Raw genomic sequence first — 19,040 nt, forward strand, 5'->3', positions numbered from 1 at the left:
TCTAAGACATGGGACCTTGAATAAAATGAAATTATTTGAATGTATACATACACCATAAATGCAACACATTTGATGTAAATAAGGTGAAAATATTATGCTCCAGTAGTAGCCTAATTATAGTCGTCTGAGCCACTTGTAATCATTATTTATTTTTCATTTATTATTTTTATAAGCCAATTCATCAGCAAAGCTATAAAGACTCAACAGCTTATTAGAATAATGCTCTTTGCATAATAGTAAATAATTATTTTGTTTTACAAATGTAATTGGTTACATTTTACCTTTAAGTTTTCTACATTTGTGCTCATTTATTTCTTCCATGAATGTGGAAACTTGGTTGTACTTTGCACGCATACAGTAATGTACAGGACAGTATCAATATTGGCCAACATGCACAGACAAATATCAGCTATAAATATCAGCCCGTAGTTTAAATATCATGTGTCCCTAATGAAAACATTACCAACTGTTAGCGTCATCCAGGATGTAGTATGCAGTACGTGTGTACAGAAAACGGAAACTATGGACAAACAAAAATAGCTAGAAGGACATGGGGCTAAGTGCAAGTTCAGAACAATCAAGGTATGGTTATTGTTGTGTCCTTAAATACATGGCATTAGTGCGGGAACCTTGAAAGGGAAGCAGCAGTCTGCGGATGAACAGGCACCTTCTGACTACCCAGCTCAACTACCGTACATGAGTTTCCTTTGTTTTGTTTCATTACGCTACTTCCCTAGAAACTCGCTTCCAGTTTTTTATCAATGGGAAATGCGGCTCAGTTCTGTGTAGCGTTCACTCATTTTGCACCAGCTATGATAACAAAGAGAATCCGTGTGTTACATAATAAGGCATTTGAGGTTCCGCTGCATGTTGTGTACAGTAAGTATTATTAGCTTGTCAGGCCACTACAGTCTTCCCTCTGGACCAAGCAGAAATACAGCACCCCAAAGCAATGACTGGAGCGCTGCTGTATGCAGTGCTGTCTTCCATATGAGAGTTTAAATCTAGGTCCTGCTCATGGTGGTAATTACAAATCCCCCAACTAGCTATCTCAATCTGCCCAGCTAAGCACCTCACAGTTTAATTGGCCTAATAATCCCTCCCTCTCTACCTCAGCTGAAGTGCGGTAAGCGCTCTGGCACCAAACAGCTGCTGCATGTTACCCAGGGGGTGGCACGTATTTGCCCGTCGTTGAGGTGAGGGCACCCTGCCTTTGCCGTAAAGTGTTTCGAGATTAAAAATCTCTAAATAAATTCTTTTTATTTTTTTTATTTTTTTTCCTGAGCTGCCTCTGCCAGTCGTTTAGAACAGACAGAGGTGAAGTGCTGAATGTCTACCCTTTTGGACCTGGCATATTTTGAGGTACTCCATGTTCCTAAAGGCGATTTATTCTGCTAGTGACAATGAGGGAACAGAAAAAGAAACCCCCTGCCACCAAACTCCCAGCATGCTTAGAGAAAAGGAGGAGGTGTGTGTGTGTGTGTGTGTATAGGTGTGTTTGTGCATGTGTGTGTGCATGTGCATGTGTGTGTGTGTGTGTGCGTATACGTGTGTTGTGCATGTGTGTGTGCATGTGCATGTGTGTGTGTGTGTGTGCGTATAGGTGTGTTTGTGCATGTGTGTGTGCATGTGCATGTGTGTGTGTGGGTGTGCGTATAGGTGTGTTTGTGCATGTGTGTGTGCATGTGCATGTGTGTGTGTGGGTGTGCGTATACGTGTTTGTGCAAGTGTGCAGTGGGTGGGCTGTCATGTTGTAAAGCTAAGAAATAAGAAGGAGAGAATTAGAGAGAATGAAAGAAAGTGGAATACAGAGAGATGGCATGAGAGTGAGGTAGGATGAGAAAGGAGGAGTGCACACAGGGAAGGGAGCTGAAGAAAGAGCGGATTGCTAACCTATTGTTTATGTCAAGCTGTTTGGCAACACTTGTCATTGGTTTTGAATTCAATTCAGGAGAGAACGACAAAAAGAAAGAAAAAGCAGATAACCGTGAATAGAAATGTGCTTCTCTTTCCTTCTTGGAAATTCCAAAGGAGCTTTTATCTGTCATGATTGTGCTGGTGCTGCAGATGAATTAACAAAAGCAGGAAAAACACAATGGATGAAATCAAATCGCAAGCAAAAAAAAAAAAAAAAGAAATATGCATTCTGCTAAATGTACTGTGAGTACCATCAAGTGATTGATTTAGTCGGATGTATTGTCCGAATGGCCTTTTCTGAACCAACTCCAGTTGTTCTTCATCTGACCAATGTAATTAACATACAGTAATAGGTCTGTATCAATCAACCACAAAGACTGACTGTATTTTCTATTTATATCGGCCTCCCTTTTTCTTTGACATACCTCACTTTGGGCTTTCTGTGATAAATAGAGAGGTATGTTACCATTCCTTCTCTTTGTCTCTTGCTCTGTCCTCCCCTCCTCTCCCCACCCCTCTCATTCTGTTTCCAGAAATATCCATAAATCATTCACACTCATATCCTGGGACCTCTTCTCTCTCCCTCCCTCCCTCCCTCCCTCCCTCACTTGCTCTCTCTCTCTCTCTCCCTCTTCCCCTCTGTTTTCTTTTACTTCACATCCAGTCTAATAGTAAACAGACCATGGCATTTTGACAATGATAAGTGTGTGTTTGACTGAGGCTCTCATCCATTTTTTTGGAAACCGTTTATTCAGATGTTTTCCCGTATCTCTGCCTCAAAGCTATGGTGACAGCACAGTTTCTCTCCAGCCAAAATAGTGAGTTTTTAAACAGGGGTGCCGCCCCCCCCCCGCTCAAAACAAACGCAACCGGTAACATATCACGGTGGGTGGTACTCAGAGATCAACGTCTTGAACAGCCGTGGGATGCAGCTTGTTTGCTGTGGGTTGCCTAGCACTTTGATAGCGACAGTGCTGTGTCGCATGGGGCTGCTAACTTATTTCATAGCGCCAGTGTAATATAGTGCACTGTCTGCACGATGATGTCGGGTTACAGTACAGTTACTGTGAGCCAGTGGTGTGTGCTGGGCCTAGAGGCAGGTCATGCTGTTTGGTTTTTTTTTTTTTTTTTTGGTGACAGGACACCCCCCCTCCCCCTCCACTTTGCCAGAATTGCTTTCAGAAATTCAGATTAAATAATTCATCCTGGCGACTTCTGAAAGAGGGATATTACTGAACGCATCTATTAAATATGGCAGCCATAAAAAGATAGCTAATTATTTATTATTAAAAAATGCTATTATTTTCATAGATTTTCTCTGTGCATCACAACATGTTAAATCCTAGAAAGAAAACACTCAGGTTGTTTTACTAAGGACTAAGAAGCCAGAGAAATCAGGCTTAATAGAGGGATCACATCCAACATGTAAGAAGGCAGTAAAGTGCCCGTAACACAGAAATTGATGCCTTTATTTAAACCTAAAGGATAAGCACTCAAAGTAATTACCGCTCGATGACTGTATAAATGGCACAGTTGCGTGCCTGTCCAATATTGGGCAGCTGCCTTTCTCGTGGTTGTACAAAGTATTTTCTGTTCAGAAGTGTCTTGTGAATTCCTTTATTGCATGCTATCAGCTGTCAGTTGAATTTGGATTGTTAATTGCAAATGGAAAAAAACATGAAACACACATTCAGAGGTTGCATTGACAATAAAAAATCAATATCTGACAAGAAATGGAAAAGTAAAGGGATATATTTAATGAATATACCGAACATTCAATTGGAAATTCACAGATGGTTTTGATTTTGTCCTTTAAATGTGACTTCAAACAGCTTGCTAAGAAGTTTCAAGCATTTTCCCTGTAAAAGTTACAATGCATGAATTACGTCAAAAACCAGTCTCTGTGGTGCTTGGACACCAAAATAGGAAATAGCTAATAAAGATAAAATAAACAACATATCCATGCCCTGGGGCTGCAAAATGTTATAATATAGGCTGGTCTTTCACTAGAGTTTCCAGATTTGTTCATAAGATGCAATGAGCCGTAAATGTTCTGTTATTCTGGGCTGCACTACTCTTTTTGACCTAGTTTTAACTGAAAACACTGACTGAGAATCTTTCCTGACTGTAGTCACTGAATTCTTTAGATCAATGAACCTCTATTTTTAACCAAGACGGATTAAATAAGAGCGCAGACCTTTTATATTTAAAATTACTTTTTGGATTTGCTACCCTGAGTTAAAAAGATTATTATAGACAAACATTTCTATACCTGCACCTTGATAATTGAATTGATATTTCAAAAAAATGGTAGAAGTCATTTTGATGTCAATGTTTTTATTGCTCAAAAGTATTATAATAAACTGAGGTAAAACTGGTCAAATTTTCATGTTTTGTAAAAATGGAAAAATTTGCATCCATGTAAATTCATCTTTTCTTTCACAAAACTAGAAGTGGAGAATCTGGAGACTTCGCCCACTACCTACTCAACCTAGCTCTTTCTCAGCCTAGCCATTTCTGGTCATTTCTGGTCTGGTCACTGGCTCTGGTCGTTTCCTATCTGGACTACTGCAACTCCCCCCTTGCTAGTCTCCCTGCTTCCCCTACCAGAACTCTACAACTCATCCAGAATGTTGCTGCTCACCTGACCTGCAGAGTACGCAGACTCAACCATGTCACTTCCTGTCTCCTTCCACTAAAAAAGTAACAGAAATTCTGGGGTTACAACCCTAGTTGGAACACAAACACAGGGGGGTCCCCAGGACCAGAGCAGGGAACCACTGTTACAACAGCACATAAAGTTACTTGCAAAAGACAATAACAATGTACATTTATATTTTTAATAAATGTGTTATCAAACTTTATGAATGACTTTTATTTTTAGTTGGATAGTCTAGAGTATTTTTTCGATCACCATGGTTTTCTCTCATCCTTAAATTTCACCTCAGCCATATCGATCGATTCATCTTCTCATCTTACAATTTCTTAATAGCTATGAGGCTTTTGTGGGGTTTAGTCCGCTTTGCGAAAGACATCGTCAGATTGATATTTATATTCAATAAAACACAAACAGCTAAATCATCCCTCCTATAATAAACTCACTCATAAACTGTGTTTATTAACAATAAATGCACATGTATCATTTTCTTTTGCCCGCTACATGCTTAATTATTGATAACAAACCCGTTGTACCATTGTATACGCCTTTACATAAATTGTAATAATGGAAAACGTATAAACCATGTGTCATCAAAGACCTACCCTTAAGTTTTTGTTTCAGCCAGTCAGATATGTCAAACCATACAAGGTAAACTTAGCAGTACTAGCCTAAGTGAAAGTCAAAGCATGAAAACTAACCAGAGTTCACAAACCTAGCTAACATTACATTATTTCACTTGCCCAGAACATTTTAGATGCAACATTAGTGAGCACAGTAACAGTCTTAATATTTATTTAAGCTTTATTATCCCCTGGGGGAAATTCTAGGTGTGTAGTTGTGTACATGAACCTGTAAAAATGAAAAATAAAAATACATTTTAAAAAACAAGACACGGGAGAGACAAAACATCAAAATGACAACACAGCTAATGTGTTCAGCTAAACAGCCTATCGAGAGGAGCAATAATAATGACTGCAGTGTTGAGTAAATTGTAATAAAATATTGATATTGATGGTGTGGGCATAAACATCTGTGTCGGTTTGCACATTGCATGCCACCGGTTAAACTGAACACCATAAGCCTAGGTCTTGGTGTATGTTGCTTATGTTTCTGGTTTGTAACCTATACAGTAAGCCAAGCTGCCAAAATGGAGGCCACACGTATGGCGATGCATTGATATGTTGCTTAGCATTTCTATTCTAGCGTTAGCTAGCTCTTGAAAGCACCCGTCTTACAAACGAATCGAGACTGTAACCTACGTTCAAAATGAACTAAGGTTATTTAGAACAAACAGAACTCAGATATTCTTCCCAAAAAAGAATACAGCTTTCATGACTTTCATGCTGATAAACTAATGTTAACATTACTACAGTTCTTACACTTTTGCCTATCCGACATTCTACCAGGAAAGACAGATGGCATCAATTAAAACAGGTCAGAAGAAGTGAAGGGAGCGCCGCGATTCACTCTGGGCAATATCACCACTTGGAAAGATGTTTTTTGTTGGCTACGTTGGAGGGAGGAAGATCAAGGGATTGAGGGAGCATGGATCCTCCCTCCACTCAATTAATTTGGATTGAAATGCCCTTGCTGGCAGCGGCCATCTTACATCTGGGTCACTTTGGCGATTCTTCCCTGTAATCAAGAATGAGTGGCATCAAACAGTGAGCTTTTTTTGGGGATCTGAATGGTGACTTGGTATTAATTGGCCTAATGTGTGTCAAGAAAACATTCCGCACACCAATACACCAAAAGCAGGAGGCAGCGTAATTGACACAATGCTGAATTGACCCATTGCTTCATGTTGTTTTCGCCAAATTCTGACCTTACCATCTGTAGCACTGTTACATCCCAAATCTTCCCACAATACAATAATGACAACAAGAATTGGAATGCAACACAGTTCCCTGTGCCCAAAACAAATCAATGTTCTAAATAAATTTACCCCAATATACTATAACAAACACATTTATTATAAAGACACACAAAAACTAAACCCAAAAACCACAATACATACAAACAGTTGTGGACAAAACAGGTCAGACCAAAGCAGGGCCTACATAAAACTAGTAACTACTACCAGGCTACAATAAGTAATCATCTTTCTCCTGATGGAAACAAGAATGGTGAGTCGTCCACCAGTTTCCTACTCTGACCTAACACCTGCACATAAAAGAAAAATAACTTTCCCTGCCCAACACCACACAAAAAGACAAAAAATAACCAAACAACGCCACAAGTCTGCATCATTGTGGAGAGTCCAGCCACCCAACTGCTCAGAAAAAAACATCTCCTCTTCTTCAGCTGCAGCAGGACTTAGGTAGGGCCACCGGCAGGTGAAGCCAATCAGCAGCTTGTTAAGGTGCAGCTCCTAATCACAGGTAGAGGAGAGAAGCACAGATCACCTGCAAGGGGTTCTTCTAATCACCAGCATGTAACAGGTACAAATCGAGGAGGGATCACAGGAGGGAAGCTGTTTCTGAAATCCTGGAACTACCATGTCTAGCAGCAACAATCACACCACGGTCAGCGGTTGCTTACATTTCACATCTTGCTCATTTTTAATGTTTGGTTGAACAACAACTCAACCTCTTGACCATGACTGCATGCTTTACATATTGCAGCCACACGATTCGCTGTTTTTGTGTTAACAAGCAGGTGTACCTAATGAAGTGGGCACTGAGTGTAAAGCCAGGTTCAGACAACATGAACAATATCTTTTGTTTGTTCTAATTGCAGCAGATTTCTGCACTGATCACATGACCTGAATGATTATATATATATATATATATATATATATATATATATATACATATATACATAAAAATCCTTGAATTAATGTCTGCTAAATGCTTAGATGAAATGTATGTTCATTTTTGAACAACAATACAGGTCCTGCTACAAATAGGCTCAAGATTTATTATGCATCGTTAGAAATTTCACTTGTGCCTTTTTTGAAACCCCTTTCTTTTCTATTATAGGTCCGTACTTTCTTCTTGGTGGTTATATCAATCCACAGTAGAGGTACCAAGTGATTGGGTTATAGAACAGTAACTACGAGATATTGAGTAATTGGGTTATAGAACAGTGACTGTGAGGTATTGGGCAATTGGTTTATAGAACAGCGACTGTCTGCAGTTGGGTTATAGAACAGTGACTGTGAGGTATTCTTTAATTGGGTTATAGAACAGTGACTGTGAGATATTGGGCAATTGGGTTATAGCGCAATGAGAACATAGACCACGAGTCACATGCGCCAGGTCTGAGACAAATGGGTCACTTGCAACTTGCTCTTCGTTGTTTTCAGGAGAGAGAAGAGTGCAGGGAGCTGTACAAATAGCGCTGTGACACGGCGAAGTTAAAAATACTTGAGCTTGTCCTAGTGGAAAGTTGAATGGCCTCTGGCGCTCGTTTGCTTTCCGAGTGAAAGCCCCATCACAGTGGGGATCAATCTCACGCTCACATGCCCGCCTCCAAAAATCTCAAGGATTTCAGCGAAAGCGGCTCCGCTGGCTCTTCCCTGGCTTAGACAGCGAAGCTGGCGATTTTTAAAAGCCGACAGTAGGCGAAATTGGCATATTTTTCAACAGAAACATGCAGGGCGCCATTTTGGATTTCAGAAAGTTGAGACCCGCAGATCCATCAGGATGCAGCAGAATGACTGGAGGGAATTCAACTGGGTTACGGTGTAACTGTGAGGTATAGCACAGTGACAGGAGGGTGTAGGTCGGTGGTCCTGGGGTAGCACACAGTGACAGTGCGACAGGGCGGTCTGGAGTGGCAGAATGTAAGCTGGAGGAACTAACTTTCTAACTCCCCCCTCTCTTTGTTTCTCCAGGCTCAGTGTCTCTCAGCGTATTCCTGGTGTCTCTGGCGGTGACGGTTTGCGCCGTGTGGCTGGTGGCTCTCTGCGGCGTGTGCGGCTGGTGCCAGCGCAAACTGGTGAGTGGCTGGCCTCCCTCTGGAGGCGACACCCCTGAACACGCGGTCACGCCAGTCACAAGCACACGGACCTCCAGGATGGCCGGTTATGCCCTCCATCAAGTCACTAATTAGCGAGGCATGCCCCATACCTATACAGCATGGTCAGTTGAGCACAATTCATGGTTTCCTACAGTGGCCATACACACAGCACTCAGCCACACAGGTGAAATATGCACGGCTTTACAATCAATAGAGTCGACCGTGCATTCTATACACTTCACACTATTTATAGCCCCATTACGACATTATAACATTAACACACACTGCACGATCTCACACACATACACCGCAGTACAGAAAATTGTACACAAATCCATGCAGCACAGGTGCAGCACCATTCAGCTCAGTCCTTTCCCAGCAGGATTTCAATCATGTCATTAAATGACTTTTTACGGAGAAATGGATATCATAATGTTTTTTTTTTTAGGTTTTATAATGGAAGGGAAAATGCTGGAACATCAAAGAATTTCACATCAAATTAATTTGTACAGTACATTATGATAATATCCTGGCTTAGATGAGTATCGAGTTTTCAGACGTAGTTAGTATCCACTCTTGTGTTATGCTGTATAAAACTTACCCTCTACATCTGTATTCTACCTGATAGCTCTTCACACACACACACACGCACACACACGCACACACACGCACACACACGCACACACACGTATATATACAGTGAGCTCCATAATGTCTGGAATAAAGACGTATTTTTCTCTTGATTTGGCTCTGAGCTCCACAATTTTAGATTTGTAATGAAATAATTCACATGCGGTTAAAGTGAACATGGGGACCAGAGTTGTTCCAGTGAAAGTCAAGGAAGCCATTATGATGCTGAGAAATAAGGAAAAAACTGTCAGAAACAAAGGCCAAATAGTAGGCTTACCAAAATCACCTGTTTGGCACATCATTACGAAGAAAAAGAGCAATATTGAGCTCGGAAATCACATATGGCCTGGTAGGCTAAGGTAGACCTCTACCAAAGAATTCTTAACATAATGATGAAAACCCCTGTCTGATAGATCAGAAACACTCTTCAGGATGTAGGCCTGTGCGTCAGTGCCAACTGTTTGTAGAAGACTTCATGAACAGAACTACAGAGGCTACAATGCAAGACGCAAACCACTAGTTAACCACAAAAATGGGATGACCAGGTTACAGTTTGCAAAGAAACACCTAAAAATGCTATGATGGCATTATAAACAGATTGAGCGGGTGATTGATGGGTGTGTGTTTTTTCCATTTGTAAGCATGGTAGGTTTGATCTAAGTGCATTTACAGCATTTGGAGTTTTTTTTTCTCCCCAAAGATGGCATTTCTCTATATAATTCTGTCGCCGCGATAACAATTCTATGCTTGTGGGTTTGGCCCTATTCACAATTTTAGGACAGCGCTTCCGATAGCTATTGCTTGTGTCGAAAGTGCTGCGACAAAAACAGTGTAGGTTTACTCGGCAGCCACATCTGTCCAGAATGTAAACAAGTCAGCAATTCTTCAAGGTTGGGAGAAATTTTACGACAACGAGACGGCTACCTCCAAACTGCACTCTGGGTACAACTTGTATCCCTAGAGGCCTGGGCCAGCAATGTAGATGTTGAATTTGCTATGAGCTACCCTATAGTAATAAGTTACTATATAGTTAACTCTGGCGATATTAGAATAAAATACATGAGCCCCCATATATATATATATATCACTAAACCCACAAATCAGTTAACCCAAAGGTATATTTTAGAACAATTGTTTTACTTCACATAGCCTTCGGTACTAATGAAAAAACTACTTGCACAATACACATACATTCCACACATCCATTTTTTTTTTTAAATCTCTACAAATGGGCATTAGAATGTACCTAGTTAGGATAATACGATTACGTTAGTTTATTTGGCAGGATTGTTGTTGTTGTTTGTCTGATTAGCAAATGTGATTCAGTGCTAGTTTGTACTTGGTGGATTTGTTTGCTGAAAGTTACTCTACAGGGTGGAGTCTGATCGATGTGGTCACTTCTGGCACTACGATCCTTACTTCACTCTAGTGTGTTTCTTTTTCACCTCTACACCGTGAACCAATGCACTTGTTGTACGTCGCTCTGGATAAGAGCGTCTGCTAAATGCCTGTAATGTAATGTAATGTAATATAGAAAAAACCTGTCGGCTCACTTCTCCATGGGGTTGGAACCCACGTGTATAGTGTACTCACGGCTTCCTTCAAACTTTCGCTGAGAATTGGTGAGGAAGAACTTGGAGATTCCTGCATTAGGAGACTAATTTAAAGCCTACTGAAACCACAAACTCCCATAATGCATTTATTTTTCTTCCACCTGCAACAATGCAAAAACCTTGTAATGCATTGGGGAAAAGAAAATAATGAATCTTGTCTCAAATTAAACAAAATTCTGATGCCGTCATTTCAGTGGCAATCACTGAAATTGTCAGGACATCTGAACAGACCATGCAAATGCCTTGACCTAGCACTCTGGCTGTCTGAACTTACCTCAGATCTGAATTCACCCATTCAACTCTGCATCTCTTTAGTGAAGGTGACACATTGCTTCATTAAGTCAAAACTTATATAGCTGATATAGCATTGTAAGTTGTATGACGTACATAATGAGCAGTGTCAGTGATGGTGAGGAACTTCCAGTGGCATGTTGGTCCTGCCAGGAGTTGGGTGGGTTAAAGCTGGCCACTTCGCCTCACTTTCTGCAGCGTAACTTCCTCCTCAATGCAATTCAGGCCCCAGCAGGCTCCCAGTGGTCATCGCTGAGATCGGATCAATCCCTGCCATGGTACAGTGTGACCTTTGGTCTGGAAAATAGTCTTCGAGGAGTTTATCAGAGTCCGTACGCTTCAGCTGTGGCACTCCTAGCTATTCAGATCTGTGCAGAATTAGTGCAAAAATACTATTTTTACAAAGTGTTTAGGTAGATATATATTATGACCATCACATTTCATGTCACATTACATTACATTACATTACAGGCATTTAGCAGACGCTCTTATCCAGAGCGACTTACACAACTTTGTCACATGCCATATACTCAGTGTTGTCCGTATACAGAAAGAAAATGTGTTCGACCAGCTCTCCACTTGAATAAAAGCGAACTCATCTCTTGAGAACAAATGAAGATGACTCATTAAAAAGTTGCCATCTTCTGATCTGAGCACAGGTTTCCAGTGTAATCCCAGCTCAGGTGCAACTCTCCTAATTGGCAGGGAACAGGAAGGAGAATTATCTGACCTTCTGTCACGGAGCATGTTGACACCCATTATGCAGTATGAAATGTGATTGATTAAAAGGAAGTTGCCATTCATTGAGCCAACAAAGTTTGGCTGATTTGTTTAGTTTCTTGTGTGTCTGAAGTTAATTGAATACTGATTCATCCTACGCTTGTAAAACACTCTGGATGGCAGATGAACGACTCAGGTTCAGTTGTGGGGCACCAATGCATGTCCACAAATAAATATACTGCTGTCTTGAGGAGGTTGGTATGCAACCTCGGTTTAACCTTGTATTTGACAGATGCAATCAGTGGGCGTTTGGAATGACTACATTACCCACCATCCTTTGAAGGTCATTTGGATTGGATTTTTTCATTTACAAGCAGAGAAAAAAATTCAGGCTCACCCACAAAGATAGATCTCCCTTACAATCTTACAAAATGAGTTGGATTATTTATCTTATGTTTTATGAAATAAAACAAATTTAGCCTATTACAATGTTGCCATGGATTTGATCGGCTGGATTCAGGGGCCCTTTAGTGAAAACTTGTTTAATTTTTGTTTCTTTATACAAGTTACGTTGGATAAAGAACCAGTAATGATTAAAACAAGCAGAAGCACACGCACACACATACACTCACACGCGCGCACGCACACACACACACACACACACACACACACACACTGCAATGAAACTAAAAGAGGCAAAGGCACACTATTATTCTGACAGGAATACTGGAACACAGAGACCTAAGTGAATGCAGTGTTCTTATTCCTTTGGCATTAAAGGGTATTGTTGCCTGACACTGATACTAATGTTGACACAGTAAGAGACCGTTATGCCACATTTATTTATAGATCATTCACCTTCAGACTAGAATTTAATAATACTGAAATCATAGTGCACGCATATTTTCCTTGAGGTAACAAAAGGTTACCATAAAGCAGTCAAGTGCAGACTTCCATGTATATGCTCAGCCCCTCGAGTTTGATTAGCTGGCATACTGACACAATGATATGATCACTAGTCCCAATACACTGGCGAAAACAGCACAGTGACAGTGAGGAACAGCACAGTCATAGAGAGGAACAGTACAGTGATAGAGAGGAACAGCACAGTAACAGTGAGGAACAGCACAGTCATAGAGAGAAACAACACAGTGATAGAAAGGAACAACACACTGACTCTGATGAACAGCACAGTGATAGAGAGGAACAGCACAATGACAATGAGGAACAGCACAGTGATAGAGAGGAACAGCACAGTGACAGTGAGGAACAGCACAGTCATAGAGAGAAACAGCATAGTGATAGAGAGGAACAGCGCAGTGATAGAGAGGAACAGCACAGTGATAAAGAGGAACAGCACAGTAATAGAAGAACAGCACAGTGATAAAGAAGAACAGCACAGTGATAGAGAGGAACAGAGCAGTGATAGAGAGGAACAGCACTGTGACAGTGAGGAACAGCACAGTGACAATGAGGAACAGCACAGTGATAGAGAGGAACAGCACAGTGCCAGTGAGGAACAGCACAGTGATAAAGAGGAACAGCACAGTAATAGAAGAACAGCACAGTGATAAAGAAGAACAGCATAGTGATAGAGAGGAACAGCACAGTGATAGAGAGGAACAGCACAGTGATAGAGAGGAACAGCACTGTGACAGTGAGGAACATCACAGTGATAGAGAGGAACAGCACAGTGACAGAGAGGAATAGCACATTGATAGAGGAACAGTACAGTGATAGAGAGGAACAGCATTGACAGTAATTAACAGCACAGTTGTGATGAGGACCAATATAGTGATTTAACAGGCCCAAACAACAATGCAGTTCCGACAGTCAGGAGACAGTTCCATCAGGAGAGTATTGTGACAGTGATATTCAACAAAGAGAATAGCAATGAGAAACATCCATCTCTTCCTCCAGCACCTGCCGTGAACACAACATAACTTTATTAGCTCATTCCTCTCTTCTCCTTTATTCTCTCTTTTTCTCTCATGTTCTCCATGGCAACACTATTCCCCAACACACCATTAAAGAGGGAGGTTTAAAAAGAATGACAGTAAAACATACATAAACCTACCAACACAAATTGCAGCTCAGCCACATTGACAGATCCACAAGAAGATGTACACACAACATACACACACGCACACACACACACACACACACACACACACACACACACACACACACACACAAACACGCACAATATGCAAGCATGGATAAGCACATGCAGACACATACTCTTTGTCTTTCTCTTATTCTCTACCTCTGTTGAATTATCATGCACAGATTCAGAATACATGTGTGGACAAATACAATGCCACCATACACAAGTAACATTGGTGCAATAACACATTTCTCAATGTAACTGGCAGCAAGCCAGATATGGTTTTTGTCATAGGTGTGGGCCTATGGTTGGTTATGTAAGGAATATTTCATTTCTAGAATGATAAAAACTGTTTGTTTTTTTCATTTCCACATTCTGCAAGTAATCCTTCAGAGAAAGAGTATGACTTAAATTTTACACATTCTAATAAAATCTAATGGTAACTTGGGCGTATTAAGATAGCAGGTAATGAGAACTTATGAGATCATTTCTAATGGTTGCATCTACTTTGTGCTGAAAATAGATTTAACTATAGATAACGAAAAGTAAATTTCATGATGCATTCAGTATGTTAGTGTAGTCATCTCCACCACTGACTGCATTTCTGACTTGGACACATGTGATCCCATTTCTAAATATTTGCAACGTCTGTATCTATGTCTAACATATTTTATATGAATGGTTTAGTGTTGCTAAAGGTTTTTCACAATTTCTCTTGCAGGTTAATGCAGTTATGATGAGCAGGATTCAAACAGATTACAAAAAGATGTAAAGGGCACATTGTAGCATTACTAAGAAATATATATATATATATTCAAACAAATATAAAATATAAGAAATATATATTAAAATCAAAATTACATTCTTTGAGCATGTGCCCACCCCAGTAGCCAGGAATGTCTATTAAATTAATGAATGCAATTTCTCATTTGTTTAATTAGATTTGTCATCTTTTTAATGATTTATGTATGCTACGTAATACACATTTTATATTTTTATATTTTCACTCATTGCCATAAGATTGTTACTGCATCTGCATGAATATCTTCTTCTTTTTTTATTTCTATTTTTTATTTTTTTACAAATTTTACTCAAATAAAATGCCAACACATTGCTAGGCTGGCAGCATGCAATGTTAAGTTCTAATGTTGCATCACACCATATAATATCAGTGTGAATATTTTATCACATATTAAAATGGTGGTCAACTCAGTTAACCAGTTAACATTACCATTAACATTCACTGACATTTGAACAACCAAGCTGGCTGATTTGATTGCATGCACTATTAGAATCTCATTTACTCTGCTTCTGTAAAACATATGCACTTGTCCATGTGTGGCTATAGCTTAACATATATACACCATTATGACACTTAGAATAACAGAACTGAAAGTAAATTGTAGTTGCATTCACTTCCCATTTACACCACTGAGTCCTGACAATGAGATAGCTGCTTAATTAACATTGGTTTCTAGCAAATCTAGTCAATTTGATTAGATTATTTAGCAAAATGGCATGGTCCTATTTTATTGTATGGCACCTGGCTTCTGTAAATTGCTTTGAAAAGAATTTCTGTGAGCAGGAATCCTTCTCCATTCACTGGATCTGTCCACTTTTATCATTTTTGGCACTTATGTTCTGAAATGTGTATCACTTTCCAGACACTTACCAGCCATTTTGTTTTTGAATAATCATGGTCATTAAGAAGATTTTTGCAATGATTTGCTTAGGTTGACATTTAATGTTCTTTGGGTTATAAATACTGAAGAATTGTGCCTGTCAAACTGGAATCTAATTATTATTATTATTATTATTATTATTATTATTATTATTATTAGCGTCTCTTTGTAACTGAGCATTATAATATCAAGTGTTATAGTTACTGATATAATAGTATACTTATAATAGATAGGACATCAGGACCTTTATGATGCTTTTGCTGAGGCAGATATGCACAGGACTCTTACTGAATTGAATGAACAGTTGGGTACAAAATAAATGAATGATGGAACACGATGCATTTGGGCCATTAGGCGAGAGGAAAGAATCTCAGGTCGGAACTGAGACAGACGCAGATGTCTGCTCTAAAAAGTCACGACACTTGCCTGGGAAATGTGCATATGAAACGTTGGAGCATATCACTCAATGTAAATTGTGATAATGATGGTGGTCTATATAAACAAATCAAGTTTACAGGTATTTTATTAGCTTTTAAATACACACTAAACATTTCCATGTTAAATTAACTGTCAAACAGTACATATAGTCACAATTGGACTTATTTGTATTCTGTTAGAGCTGAATTAACTCTCGACATTTTACTGCGTAAATGCACTGTTATGATTTTTAAAAATATGTTCGATATTTCATATTGCCTTATTCATAATTATTCATTGAAAACTAAAGTTTGGTCATGCAGATGTCCAGATGAGATGTAACTGTGATTTGACCTAACTGGCTGGTCTTATATTAAATTCCATATGGAAATTCTTTTTTTGGTACAGTACAATATGAATTAGGTCAGTTAAAGGGCACCTTAGTCCATCTACAAGAAAACTGAAAAATACGCATTTTTCTGGATTAAAATCCACAGAATCACTGTATTTTTACTTTCCTGATGTTTTATCATTGAGCAATCCCACTTCCTCGGCCCCTAAAATAAATCCATGATACCCTTCAGAGATAATAGGCAAACTATTTACTGTTGTTGTGGTTGTTATGTGGATTTACTGAATTAAGGTGGGCTGCCAGGCACCACTGCAAGCCTGAAACTGTCGCCATGAGGAACTGCAGCCAACATCAAGGCATGGAAGGAAAATAAACTGTAACCACTACCTTTACAAAAGTGAGACAAGCAACCTGTATTAGGTCAAACAAAAACATAATTTGTTAATTAATATGCAGCGCTGTGAAAGCCACAGAATCCACTGTTAGCGTGTCAGTAGTTTCAATCGGACATCTTTGTTTCACCTAATACAGACTGCTGTCTTGGTCTTTGTATGAATTATGTCTCTGGACCATTTGTCAAGCAACCTCCATCACCACCATTTCGATTGTCCCGCTAACTATAACGGATCTAGCTGTCTGTTCTCTCTACGTCTGCCCGCAGAGTCATTTCGCTCTTCCGTTCCCTTGTCACCCCTGAATTTCACCCAGGGGTCTGACAGACAGATTTTCATGTGGTACCGTAATGTGGAAATACCATAATGGTTTTCAGTGGAGGCTATCTGGTGCCGTGCGTCAGAATTGACCGCGTGGCGGTACGGTAAGAGCCTCTTTGCTGCAACCAGAAATTTTTTTCAAGCTTTCGCACCGTTGTAATTTTCTCTATGTGCAACAGATCCCCTGAGGTCGGTGGGCTATCCGCTTGAAAAAAAAAAAACAAATGCTAGCTTGCGCCCTGGCTTTACACCGCCTTCTGAGCTGCCCGCTTGTTGTTCTCCAACAAACGTATGCGGCAAGGAAAACAAGTAAACAAAATTTCCATCATCTATTATTCCTCTCTGTTGGCACCCTTGGCTTCCGGCAGTGCTGTATCAGTGTGAGGCGGGTTTCTGCACACAAGGCCCGCCTGTTTCTCTTTTTGTTGTCAAACTGGCGGTTTGCTAGCACTAGCACTAGCTAGAAGCGACGGGACTGGTTCTCCACTCAAAGCGCACCGTCGGTAGCCTGTGGGGTCCCGCTGCCGGGGCCGTGTGCTCTGTGCCTGCCCTGCGTGCCTGAGGTCGGGGGGCTGTGCTCTGTTGTTCCCCTCCGTCTCCACCGAGGCGGTTTTTGTGCATCACGCCGCCATGTTTGCGCAGGTCTCGTCAACACCCATTAAAATGTCATTCTTCATTCTCGGCTGCGTGACTGAAGCTCGGCTCAGTACGGAAGTGCACTGGGAACACTGTTTTCACTGCCTGCCGCGCGCAAAGAAAACATTTACTTCGAAGACTGGGTCGGCGATATTTTGTATTTATTAAATCGTGCGTTCAGTCGTTCATACAAACTGAAGAAAACTGGAATTTTAGCTTTGTGTACTCGTTAGCCTGTTTTTATTCCTCAATTTTTATTCTTTTACTATTCCTCCATGCACAATCTTTCAAGGTTATTCACATCCTTCGGTGTTCATCTTTTGAACAGACCACATAGTGCTGTACATACAGTAGCCGCACAGTATGGTCCATTTCATTGGCATGAAGCATGAAAAGCATGCATAGCTCACATTTTTGCATAAAGTTTATATTACTTCATTGTTTTATGGACAATAAATGTGTAAGTTTATTTTTATTTTAAATGAACATTTTTGTTAGGTGGGTTTAAAGGAGACACTAATAAAAGTAACACTGTCTGAAGTGGATATAAATGAGCATAACTATTTCTCTGCATGATCAACTATTTATTGTCATGTTTTGTTAGTGCATAATATTCAGATTTAATCCATATTGGTTTTTTAATACCTTGTATGTAGAATAAGATGCCTTTTCTGTCTTTTATCCATAAAATATTCCTGTTCCCATTAAGCCTACTTGTCCGCTTCAATGAGGATTTCCTTGTTGTTGGCCTTGAACCCTTTCTCTCCCAATTGTGATTGCAGCTGACTAATTAGCATTAATAGCATTCGTATTGAACCTGCAAATTTCAGTCAGGAAGTAATCAAAAATCTTCAAAAAAAACTTTCTGTACTTTCAACAACCTGGCTGGATCAGGTATTTTTGGGCAATTTCAAATACCAAATGCAGGCCTGTAGGGTGTACAGAGTAGGATGTAAGAAGAAAATTGCAACACTTTTGAAAAATAATGTCTTGAAGAGTAATGTCCACGATATTTGTGATTCTGTATCTAAATAGTTTTTTTTTTTTTTTTTTAAAGCTATATTCCATTTCTATGTTGACAACACAGAAAATATGCAGGTCACACCGATTTCAAATGCCGTTTACAGGCCATAGGACAGGAGCGTGTACACAATGAAAATTGTAACAAATATTAAGCTATGAATTACTGAAACGATTACATTAATATTGCTGTAAACTATCGGTTTTATATCACTTTGCAATGGCTTTGCAGAGAGTATCCTCAAAATCTTTTTCACTGAGCAGTTTTTGTAGAAAGAATATAATTCTTCCTTTTTGAGCAGGCAGTATAGCTCATTACA

At 39.8% G+C, this 19,040-nt stretch overlaps 1 protein-coding gene across 2 annotated transcripts in view; it reads left to right on the forward strand.

Moving 5' to 3' along the window:
• Nucleotides 1-19,040, forward strand: part of LOC135255108 (synaptotagmin-7-like) — a 124,625-nt gene that overhangs the window by 50,763 nt on the left and 54,822 nt on the right. For both annotated transcript variants that reach the window (XM_064335865.1, XM_064335864.1), the window contains exon 2: nt 8,415-8,518. In XM_064335865.1, coding sequence (XP_064191935.1) covers nt 8,415-8,518 — 104 coding nt within the window. The remainder of the gene's footprint in view (nt 1-8,414; nt 8,519-19,040) is intronic.

This window comes from Anguilla rostrata, chromosome 5 (assembly GCF_018555375.3).
Source record: "Anguilla rostrata isolate EN2019 chromosome 5, ASM1855537v3, whole genome shotgun sequence".
In the NCBI taxonomy this organism is placed as follows: domain Eukaryota; kingdom Metazoa; phylum Chordata; class Actinopteri; order Anguilliformes; family Anguillidae; genus Anguilla; species Anguilla rostrata.